Here is an 11,737-nt window from a genome sequence, read left to right on the forward strand (position 1 = left end):
GGAAAGTGGTGACCAATACCTTTTGTACATATCGATTTTTTATTTTTATATATTTTGAAATATACTCCAGACAGCAACAAGATATTTTTGTAGAATTTAATAGCCATGTTTTTAAACCAACCTATACATATTTTTTTGTTTTTGTCGCATCCAAAATACCGGAGTCGAATTAAACCAAAATGCTCAAAAACAACCTACTATTATAAGGAAGTAAACTGCAAGTGCAAGTGAACCGACTTTGAGTTTTAAAGATAAAATCCTGTCATCGCCTCCTTTGCGCCTCCCCCCTTCTAGCCAGGACCTTATGACTATTTTTTCTCATTTTCCATTTTCCTTTGGAAGCGCACTGGTGTCATTTTAATGCCCACTCCCTCGCTTTTCTTTCGGAGGAATATACGTAAAAGCTTTTATTGTCATTTGTTTGCTTTAGAATGCAATAAAAATGTTATGCCAAAGGATAAATAAATACGCCTGCATGTTGCCAAAAATCAACATGCGACTGACACGATATATCTATCGCCCTATGCTATATGCATGGTGTGCACTTGTATATATAAAAAGGAGGCCATGCAGCATAGATGACCATCGAAAGCGGCGAAAAAGAGCGGATATGAAAATTGTCTGTAAAAGGACTTCAATGGAGAAGGGTAAGGCTATCAAAGGTGTTGGAAAATAGCAAGAATAATAAGGAGGAAAAATAGTATATCACACATAGTATATATTACTACTGACCATTTACCTTCTTTTAATTAAAAACGTTTACCCGCTGTGGATGGTCAAATATAATCAATTGGGCAGCTTTTATTATTTAATTTTCTTATTTCCAACAAGGCTCACACTTAATCGCAGTAGCCTGCTGGCACTAAAGGCAGACGTAAAATTTATGGAACCCGAGCCCATCTGAAAACCCTGGAACGATGACGGTGCGCGGCTACATCCGCAAGTTTTTACTGATGAACTGGAAGAACCACAAGTTGCAGCTGGCCAATCCGTTGGAGCTGCTGGTCATAGTACTGCTGCCGCCATTGTTCACCCTCGTGGCGGTGCTGATGCGGTTCTTCATTCCGGTGGATTCCCGAGCCGATAGGGTGTACGATCCGATCGACCTGGACCGCAGCTGGATGCAGATGGTCGACAGGCTGCAAAAGGCGCGACAGGTGGCCGATCAGCACAACGTGAAGGGGAACCCGTTCACGCCCCATCTGGTCATTGGGTGGGCACCGAAACGCTACGGCATATTTCAGGCCATGATGCGCAGGGTGCAGAAACAAGTCGAGCCGATGACGATGGTGGGCTTCGAGGATTGCGAAAAGATGCGAGAGTCGGTGATCGAGAACAGCCTGTTCGCGGGCATCTGTTTCGATGGGAGGCCCTTCATAGAGGACCAAATCTTTGAGGAGGACACCTTGGAGACCTACTCGAACATTCAGCCGATGCTCAACTACACGATCCTCCTGCCCAGCGAACTAAGGCTGCTGGACGGCGACTTTCGGATGGCCAATTGGATGACTCTGTACAATGACCATCCGCACACCTTTGTGCTGATCCGACTCAACCAGCCGTATGAGGGCGGATTTGTTGGATATGTTCGCGAGGGCTTCATTCGGCTCCAGAAGGCCGTCAGCGAATCCTTCCTCGTCCTGACCAGTCACAAGTCCTTGCCGACCATTCAGATTAGACGCTTTCCCGTCACAGGCCGCAAACAGGATCCGCTGATGGGTAACCTCGACTACGGCATGTCCTTCATAATCATAATTGGGTTCCTCTTTCCCGCCCAGCTATTCGTCTGGGTAAGCCGAAGACCTTATTTCATTGATTTAAAGCTTCTTTAAGCTTCTTGTTTTATCTTTTAGCAGGTGGTATCTGAGAAGCAGTCCCAAGTTCGCCAGTTCCTGATTAACATGAACATTGGCAATCTCATTCACTTCGTGTCGTGGTACCTCAAGGGTTTGATATACGAGATGCTAAGTTCGCTAATCATTGCAGCACTTTTGAAGGTAGGATTCTTAAGTTTATATTCCGAATAAATCCATTACCATAGGGAAAATTAATAGAGATTTTTAGACCGCAGTAAAGAACGTCAGAAAGTTGTTAACAATAAATGTAGCAGTAACGGGTATATGATAGTCGAGAACCATAGCTAGACGGGTAGTGAATTTCAATGCGGTTAGAAAGTCTTCCTTTCTTGCAAATTATTTATCCCTAGTTTTGCCTTTCCTGTCTAAATCCTCATGCAACTTGACTTACGTTTGCAAAGAGGTTCGAAAGCAGATATTATTTTACTTCGATGACTATCGTTGTGCTACAAATATGCTAATTTCTACACTCTACAGATAAGATGGGACCAGGACCACGGGGTGCTGACCCAAACGCCCTGGTACGTACTGCTCCTAGTGCTGTTCTGCTACAACTGCGCTGCAGTTGCCTTTTCGATAATGGTGGCGGCGTTTTTCCGGAACGCCCTCAACGCCGTTCGGGTGTTGACCATCTTGTGGATAATGTCCTACGTGCCGACCTTCATTCTGTCGAACAGCTTGGAGGGAAATATTCACGCCCTGCGCTACGTGTCGTATGTGCTGCCGAATGTGGTGGCAACTCTGGTGTTCGAATTCCTCATCGAACGGGAGTCGATCGTCCATATTTCGTGGGAGGACACTGGGTACAACCTCAACTATAGCGGCGGTCCCATAACGGTGACCTCGAGCACCTGGATCTTCATGCTCAACTCGTTGGTCTACTGCGGGATTGGCCTCTACGTGGACATGTGGCGAGGTGGCGACCGATCCGGCAAGAAGATGAAAAAACCCAACCCGGATGCCGGTGTACATGAAGATCCATACCACGAACGCGGGGACAGTTTCACCCATCAGGGTCAGGCCATTGGCGTTAACTCCACGAAAATCTATGAGGTGGAGCCCTCCCATCGGCGCTTCAAGCTGAAGATCAAGAAGCTGTGCAAGCGGTTTGCGGCGAACGATCGTCCGGCATTGAATCTCTTCTCGTGGAATGTGTACGAGAACGAGGTCACCGTTCTGATGGGCCACAATGGTTGTGGCAAGAGTACACTGCTCAAAATTCTAGCCGGCTTGGTGGAGCCCAGTCGAGGCACTGTGATGATATCCAGCCACAATATACAGACCGAAAGGAAGGCGGCCTCAATGGAGCTGGGCATCGCCTTTGGCCTGGACATGCTTCTCACCGGCTTCACTGTCATTGATTATTTGCGATTCATTTGCCGAGTTAAGGGACTGCACAATAACATCGAGATCGATGGACAGTCCAACTACTTTCTTAACGCCCTGCAAATCGGACACCTGAAGACCAAGCGAATCCGCAATCTCACTGATCGCGATCTGTGCCTGGTTAGCATTTGCTGTGCCTTCGTCGGCAATAGTCCCATAATCCTCATAGACGACGTTCACTCGGATCTGGACAAGCGCACGCAGTCGCTGGTCTGGAACCTGATTAACGAGGAAAAGTCCAAGCGCACCATTATCCTGGTGTCCAACTCGCCGGCTCTGGCCGAAAATATTGCCGATCGGATGGCCATTATGTCCAATGGGGAGCTCAAGTGTACCGGAACGAAGCCGTTTTTGAAGAATATGTACGGACATGGCTATCGATTGGTGAGGATTTGAGTTCTCCTGTTCCTGCAGCATTCTACAACTCGACCTTGATTACCTTACAACTTCCAGAGCTTACTACGAGTTCCTAACACCTCCATTTGATTACTTCCAGACCTGCGTCAAGGGCAAGAACTACAAAATGGAGGAACTGTTCGGCATGATGAACAGCTACATGCCCAACATGAGTATCGAGAGGGATATTGGCTACAAGGTCACCTTCGTGCTGGAGAACAAGTACGAGGATCAGTTCCCCATGCTGATCGATGATCTGGAGGAGAACATGCAGCAACTGGGTGTGGTCAGTTTTCGTATTCGGGACACGTCGATGGAGGAAATCTTCCTGCGATTCGGTTGCGAGGACAATGACCAGAGTGGCGCCTTTCAATCGCACGAAAACGCGCAAATCCTGCTGGAGGAGTACTATTCCGCCCTGGCGGAGGCCAATGAAAAGGGTCGGAGGACTGGCTGGAAACTGTTTTTTTTGCACGGCAGGTATTTGCAAAACAATGTTCTATAAAAGCTTTTCTATATATATTCTATTTAAAGAGTGTGATGGCTCAATAGCTTCAATCAAACCCTTTACATTTATACTGAGCCATTCGGCAAGCCGAAGCTTATATACCCTTGCAGCAACTTGTGACGTTCAGCCGTGCCTCGGGTAGTCAGGGCTGGCCAGGGTCGTCCAGGAAATTTCTTTCTTTCAGGACAGTGGCGCTAGAGAGGAATTCCCGACCCGAGTCCCAGTGATAATGCGCAGAGTTAACCTTAACTAGGCTTAAATATAGACGCAGAGTTTATTCATTCAATTTCTTGGTTACAATAATTGTATATAAAAACTGTACAGGCTCCCTCGGCCTAGTTTCCGGCTTCCACAGCGAGGCTCTTCGTACCTCGCGTCTTCGTCCGGGGACGCGGTCTTCCATACACGGCCGCTCCGAATTTCGTCGAGTACCCTTGAATCAACGTAAGCCTATGTTGTTGGACCCTGAAGTCAGCGTAGAGAATTATACGGACCCTGAAGTCAGCGTAGAGAAGTATACGGACCCTTAAGTCAGCGTAGAGAATTATATGTAGGACCCTTAAGTCAGCATAGAGAATTATACGGACCCTTAAGTCAGCGTAGAGAATTATATGTAGGACCCTTAAGTCAGCGTAGAGAATTATATGTAGGACCCTTAAGTCAGCATAGAGAATTATACGGACCCTGAAGTCAGCGTAGAGAATTATATGTAGGACCCTTAAGTCAGCGTAGAGAATTATATGTAGGACCCTTAAGTCAGCATAGAGAATTATACGGACCCTGAAGTCAGCGTAAAGAATTATACGGACCCTTAAGTCAGCGTAGAGAATTATACGGACCCTTAAGTCAGCGTAGATACGTAATTCGGACCCTGAAGTCAACGTATAGACATAAGTAGGACCCTGAAGTCAGCGTAGATACGTAATTCGGACCCTGAAGTCAGCTAAGGAGGGGTATATACGTAGGGGGGTTGATCTTACTCTCCAATAGTTACCACTCGTCGATCCTGGTCCTGATCCTGCTGCTTTCCCGCTCGCTGGTGACTTCCACCTCGGTCGACTCCGACCACCGACTGCCTATTCTGAGGCCAGCCGCCCGCTTTATATAGCCCTTGGCTTAGTGTGCCCGTATGCCCGTATTGCCCGACTTAGTGTGGCCGGGTTTCGGGGTTAGTGTGCCCCTCTAGTTATTTGGGCGCGCTTGCGCGCCTTGTTTGAATTTGACCTTGTTTATGATGATCATTTATTATGTTATGGTTTTATCTATTATTATGTATTATGCCTTATTTATTATGTTTCATGTATTCGGTATTATTTATTATTTATTATGTATTATTTATTATGACTTATTTATTATGAATTATTTATTATGAATTATGTTATTGTATTTATTATGAATTATTTATTAAGTTTTATTTATTGTTTGTTATTTATTATCTATTATTTATTATTGTGCGCGGCCGCGTCACACTCCCCCCTCCTTTGGGAAGTGACGCTTCACCGTGACATAATTTCCACGGTTGGATGTGATGCGCCACCACCTTTCTCCGTCTTTTTCTATCCATCGCCGTTGGGTCCTTTTTTGTTTGTTCGCCAGGTTCGCCCTTATCTTTGCCAGTACTTCCTCCGATATCCTGGCTCCGGTTGGCACTGTCCACCCCAACTCGTTGGTGGTCTCGGTGTGGAGCTCTAGGATATCTCTGTCCGGCGACGCAGATTCCACGGCTCTCGTCTTTTTGACCCTCCGTATCTCCAATTCTAATCCGCCACATCTCAGTGTACTTCCTGCTCCTGCCAGAAAGTCTATCCCTAGTAGGATTCCGCCATCGACGTTCGGTAGGATCATGAATGTTATTTCAAATCTCCGACCCCCGAACTCCACTCTTGCTCCAAATCCTCCGATCGCCTTCCGCCGTGATCCGTCCGCCAGCGATATTTCCGCGTTTATCCTGATCCACTGTCCCTCTCCTCTTAGATCCTGGAACATGTTCCTACTTATCGCGCTTCTCGTTGCTCCGGTGTCTATTATGCCCTTGGCACTCCTACACCCTATTCCGAATTGTGCTACTATTTGGTAGCCGTCGCATTTCATATCGCCTGTTGCTGTTCTTCTTGCCTGAGCTGCCAGCTTTACTGGCCCAGGCCTTCTTTCGTTTCCCGCATTAGCTCGGCAACACTCCGTTGTCCTGACTCCGTTTCGTCCGCACACCCAGCAGAACAGCCTTGGTGGGTTGCCGCATGTGCGGGCCGTATGACCGGTTCCTCCGCAGCTCATGCATACCTCTGGTCTTAGTGCCTGTGGTCCTGCTTGTTCGGTCTGTGCTCCCGTTTGCTCAATTTCCTCCACTTCCTCAGCTAGCTTAAGGAACTCCGTTAGCGTTGTAAATCCGTTCCTCCTTGTGTACAGCTTTAGCTTGGTCCTGCAGTTCTTGTATACCCAATCCAGCTTTTCAGCTTCCGACAGTTTCGTGAACCTCATGAGCTTCCTCAGGCTCATCGCGTATTCCCGTGCTGGTTCGTTCTCTCTCTGTCTCAACTGTGTTATTTGGGTTTGCAACCGCTCCTCGTACCTCGGTGGTAAGAAGTACTCTAACAGTTCCGTTCTCAATTGAACCCACGAGTCGATCTTTGTTGGTTTTGTGTTCCACCAATCTTTGGCGCTTCCCTCCAGTATAAACGGCATTGTTTGGACCAGCTGATCGTGCTGTAGTCCGTATCCGGTGGCCCACTGCTCCATTTTCTCGAGGAATTCCAGCGGGTTTGTCGTCCCCTGGTATCTGATCCCCCAATTCCGCACTCTGTCGACTGTTCCCGTCTCCATTTCTCCTTCCATCTTTGTCTCCTTCCCGTCGTCCATCCTTGTCGAATAAGCAGCCACTGTTCTCCGTAAATCCTTGCTTTTCCCCGACGGATCCAATCCGAATTCACTCGCGTATTCTGCTAGTTCGGGTTTTGTTGCCATATCACTCTCCCGGCGTCGGTTTCCTCTAGTCACCACCTTAGCCTGTTCGGGCGCCACCTGTGACGTTCAGCCGTGCCTCGGGTAGTCAGGGCTGGCCAGGGTCGTCCAGGAAATTTCTTTCTTTCAGGACAGTGGTGCTAGAGAGGAATTCCCGACCCGAGTCCCAGTGATAATGCGCAGAGTTAACCTCAACTAGGCTTAAATATAGACGCAGAGTTTATTCATTCAATTTCTTGGTTACAATAATTATATATAAAAACTGTACAGGCTCCCTCGGCCTAGTTTCCGGCTTCCACAGCGAGGCTCTTCGTACCTCGCGTCTTCGTCCGGGGACGCGGTATTCCATACACGGCCGCTCCGAATTTCGTCGAGTACCCTTGAATCAACGTAAGCCTATGTTGTTGGACCCTGAAGTCAGCGTAGAGAATTATACGGACCCTGAAGTCAGCGTAGAGAATTATACGGACCCTGAAGTCAGCGTAGAGAAGTATACGGACCCTTAAGTCAGCGTAGAGAATTATATGTAGGACCCTTAAGTCAGCATAGAGAATTATACGGACCCTTAAGTCAGCGTAGAGAATTATATGTAGGACCCTTAAGTCAGCGTAGAGAATTATATGTAGGACCCTTAAGTCAGCATAGAGAATTATACGGACCCTGAAGTCAGCGTAAAGAATTATACGGACCCTTAAGTCAGCGTAGAGAATTATACGGACCCTTAAGTCAGCGTAGATACGTAATTCGGACCCTGAAGTCAACGTATAGACATAAGTAGGACCCTGAAGTCAGCGTAGATACGTAATTCGGACCCTGAAGTCAGCTAAGGAGGGGTATATACGTAGGGGGGTTGATCTTACTCTCCAATAGTTACCACTCGTCGATCCTGGTCCTGATCCTGCTGCTTTCCCGCTCACTGGTGACTTCCACCTCGGTCGACTCCGACCACCGACTGCCTATTCTGAGGCCAGCCGCCCGCTTTATATAGCCCTTGGCTTAGTGTGCCCGTATGTCCGTATGCCCGAATTGCCCGACTTAGTGTGGCCGGGTTTCGGGGTTAGTGTGCCCCTCTAATTATTTGGGCGCGCTTGCGCGCCTTGTTTGAATTTGGCCTTGTTTATGATGATCATTTATTATGTTATGGTTTTATCTATTATTATGTATTATGCCTTATTTATTATGTGTCATGTATTCGCTATTATTTATTATTTATTATGTATTATTTATTATGTATTATTTATTATGACTTATTTATTATGAATTATTTATTATGAATTATGTTATTGTATTGAATTATTTAGTATTTATTATGAATTATTAATTATGTTTTATTTATTGTTTGTTATTTATTATCTATTATTTATTATTGTGCGCGGCCGCGTCACAAACTATACATATAATTAGTATATTGTCTAAAAATTACAAATGCCAGGGCGGTGATCTACAAACGTGGGATTGCGGCCTGCCGACACTGGATCGTTTTGATTTTCGAGATTCTGGCCATGGCTCTGATAGCAGTGTGCACCTTCTCGAGCATTTTCATCTACGGCAAGAACTATGAGTTGGCACCGCTGACCTTCAACCTCAGCCAGCTGCGCACAGTGGACGCCTTCGTGGAGCTCTTCTCCGAGGAGGAGGATGTCAAGGACATGCACGCCTATTACACGGAGCTGCTCTATTGGTACGACGCTCATGTGGCGACGCTGACAAGGAACCGGCATAACGCATACGCCCTGTTGTCCCAAAACGAGTTCACCTCCCATGTCAACTCCCGCTTCATCTTCGGAGCCACCTTTGATCAGAAGATCGTCACCGCCTGGTTCAATAACATACCACTGCACGCTGCGCCCTACGCCTTGAATATTGTCCATAATGCGGTGGCCAGGTGGGTTCTAGTTGCTTAAACATATCGCTTAAAGATATCGCAGATAATAGAGATTCTTTTTTCACCATATGCTGCAGGCACTTGTTCGACGAGGAGGCCACCATTGATGTGACCCTGACGCCGCTGCCGTTCCGGACGACCATCAACACCTTTCCGCCTAGCAGTCATACCTTTGGTAGCTGCTTGGCCTTCGGCATTTGCTTCGTGCTGACCTTCATTTGGCCAGCATTCTCGATTTACCTGATCAGCGAGCGTGGAAGCCTGCTGAAGAAGCAGCAGTTCTTGGCCGGAGTCAGGGTGTGCAGCTACTGGACGTTTACGGTGCTGTATGATCTGCTCTTCCTGCTGGTCTTCTGCGTGTGCGTTGTGGCCATGGTGGCCATATACGAGGATCCCAACCACGACGTTATGCTTTACGGTAACATGTCCTGTCGGTTAAGTGACGATAGCAAATTGAAATTTTAGAACTGCCAGACATTGTTATCACCAATGGACTTGGTATATATTTACCGCACAGCATTTTGATTGTGCCCATTGACATCCGCAGGTTACATATCCATCACGTTGATGCTGGGAGGATTGTGGGTGATCCTGCTCGCGTATTTGACGGCGAGCCTCTGCCGGAATCCGTGCTATGGATTTTTGTGGCTGTGCGGGATTAACAGTATTGGCCTCGTCTGCTTCTCGCAGTTCTATAAAACTGATCGCGATAACATGCTCTTCGAGCCGACCTTCTTGGCCATGTATGCGGTGGCCACGGTAATATGCAAGCTCTTCATGGTCTACGAATTCAAACTAATCTGCACGGATCCCGTCGTGAAATTCACCTCCGCCGAGGTATTCAAGTGCAATAGCACCCCCAATTGCTGCAGTTGAGTACGATTCCATACAGGAAAAACACTGTTTATGCCACTTATCTTATGATACAAAAATAATGTTTATTGGTCCTTAATATCTCTAATATGTTATAGTCAAAACGGACTACGGCACTTCCACCTCGGGCATCTACCAGGATCTGGTCGTACTGACCATCATAGATGTAATCCTTCTGGCTTGTTTTTTTGTCTGCGAGTACCATTCAATCTTGGGTTTTGCCGACTGTCGTCTGGCCTTCAATAAGAGGAGATCCTCGAATAGCAATGAAGAAAACAGAGAGTTCCCTGGCCTTTTATCTCAGGACACCGCGGCCCTGGCAGAAAAAGAACAGGCCAGGAATTTGAATGAAGAGGAGCGCAGCAAATACGCTGCTATCGGGATTGGGATTGTCTCAAAGTATCGACAACACCGAGTGCTCAATGATCTGGACTTCACTGTGGCCAAGCAAGTATTAGTTTGGGAATTACATTTCTCATTTGTACACCCAGATTGTAGTAGATGCGTTGAAAAGTATGTAACAGCTAAAAAAAAGTGTCAGACCCTGAAAAGTATATATAATTTCGATCCGTCCATATGTCCGAGTTAACGCTGTGTTTTAGAACATTGGCCAAACCTGGCATGCCCCCATTTTAGTGCTTTGTTGTCAATTTCTATAGATAGAGAGATAAAGAACGGGTATCTGATAGTTAAAATACAAAATTACTGAATGTAATTTTCTACAACATACAAATATAAAGAAATACAAATTTAAATAAACATTGAATATCATTTGTACGCAGATCGGAGTGCTTGAGCATCACTGGAGCGAACAACTCCGGCAAGACTACGCTGCTCAAGGTGGTGGTCAATGAGACGAAGATGAACGCTGGACAGCTCTGGATCCACGACTGCTCGGTGAACAATCACCCTCTCCGGTGCTACCGGATGGTGGGCTACTGTCCGCAGAAGGACAGCCTTCCGGCGGAGTTCACCCCCCGCGAATTGCTGTACATTCACGCCCTGTTTCAGGGCCACAGGCACCGCATAGGCCGCGAACTGTCGGAGGCGCTGCTCCGGCTGGTGGGACTGACCCCTTGCTGGAATCGGTCAGTGCGCATGTGCACCACGGGTCAAATCAGGCGACTATACTTCGCCTACGCCGTGCTGGGTGCCCCGGATCTCATCTGTGTGGACGGCGTGCCCGCTGGACTGGATCCTACCGGCAAGCGAATCATCCTGATGATGACCTCCACCATGCAGGCGATGGGCTCCAGTTTCTTGTACACCATGCTCACAGGTCTGGACGCCGAGCGACTGTCGCCGCGCACGCCACTTCTTTTAGAGGGCCAACTCTGGATGATACGGCCCATGGACACGGAGAACGAGAACTACAAGAATGGCTATCAGCTGGAGGTTCGATTCAAGCGGAAGGTCAATCCCAATGTCAGCATGTCACGGGCCACCTGGAACCTAATCAACCACTTTCCCATGTCACCGAGCAAGAAGTTCAGTGCCTTCATGGAGATCAAGTTCCCCGAGGCCGTGCTCAAGTAAGTTTAACCTTTGGCTCTTCGCAGCGGGAATAGCTGAAACTCACTCACTCAACAATGATGTTTCATTTCCAGAATCGAAAGGGAGGACTCGATGGTATTTCAAATGCCGTTGGGCACCACCACCTTCTCGGACATATTTCTTACACTGCGAAAGGATGCCTTCGAAATGAACATAGAGGACTACTTTATCACACGCAACATGCTCGTGGGCTTCCAGATCTTTACCTATGATCAACATCAGGACAATCCATAAGTTTCACAGTTTCAAGTCAGTTTTAAACTATTTAGAGACATCGAATTGCCTTGCTGGATTTAAAAAGTTAATATTTCCCCCTAAAAT

At 47.2% G+C, this 11,737-nt stretch overlaps 1 protein-coding gene across 2 annotated transcripts; it reads left to right on the forward strand.

Annotated features, from left to right (window-relative positions):
- Positions 1–880: 880 nt before the first annotated feature.
- Positions 881–11,707, forward strand: LOC122625183 (phospholipid-transporting ATPase ABCA3). 2 transcript variants are annotated; one of them, XM_043805154.1, is made up of 10 exons: positions 881–1,790; positions 1,854–1,997; positions 2,334–3,626; positions 3,739–4,118; positions 8,537–8,989; positions 9,067–9,407; positions 9,537–9,860; positions 9,961–10,309; positions 10,645–11,394; positions 11,470–11,707. In XM_043805154.1, exons 1-10 carry the CDS (start codon positions 918–920, stop codon positions 11,648–11,650), a joined length of 5,088 nt encoding a protein of 1,695 aa, XP_043661089.1. In that variant the 5' UTR covers positions 881–917; the 3' UTR covers positions 11,651–11,707. The 2 variants fall into 2 exon arrangements, with proteins under 2 accessions (XP_043661089.1, XP_043661090.1); XM_043805155.1 differs by lacking the exons at positions 8,537–8,989; positions 9,067–9,407; positions 9,537–9,860; ... (1 more) ...; positions 10,645–11,394; positions 11,470–11,707 and adding an exon at positions 4,173–4,274.
- The last annotated feature ends 30 nt before the right edge of the window (positions 11,708–11,737 follow it).

Source organism: Drosophila teissieri, chromosome X (genome assembly GCF_016746235.2).
Source record: "Drosophila teissieri strain GT53w chromosome X, Prin_Dtei_1.1, whole genome shotgun sequence".
Lineage (NCBI taxonomy): Eukaryota > Metazoa > Arthropoda > Insecta > Diptera > Drosophilidae > Drosophila > Drosophila teissieri.

What these genes read in the sequence shown, in the direction of transcription:
- LOC122625183 (XM_043805154.1), top strand. Translation starts at nt 918, where the DNA reads ATGACGGTGCGCGGCTACATCCGCAAGTTTTTACTGATGAACTGGAAG. An exon ending in CCGCCCAGCTATTCGTCTGG is followed by an intron (nt 1,791 to 1,853) that starts GTAAGCCGAAGA and finishes TTTATCTTTTAG; the next exon opens with CAGGTGGTATCTGAGAAGCA. An exon ending in TAGCACCCCCAATTGCTGCA is followed by an intron (nt 9,861 to 9,960) that starts GTTGAGTACGAT and finishes AATATGTTATAG; the next exon opens with TCAAAACGGACTACGGCACT.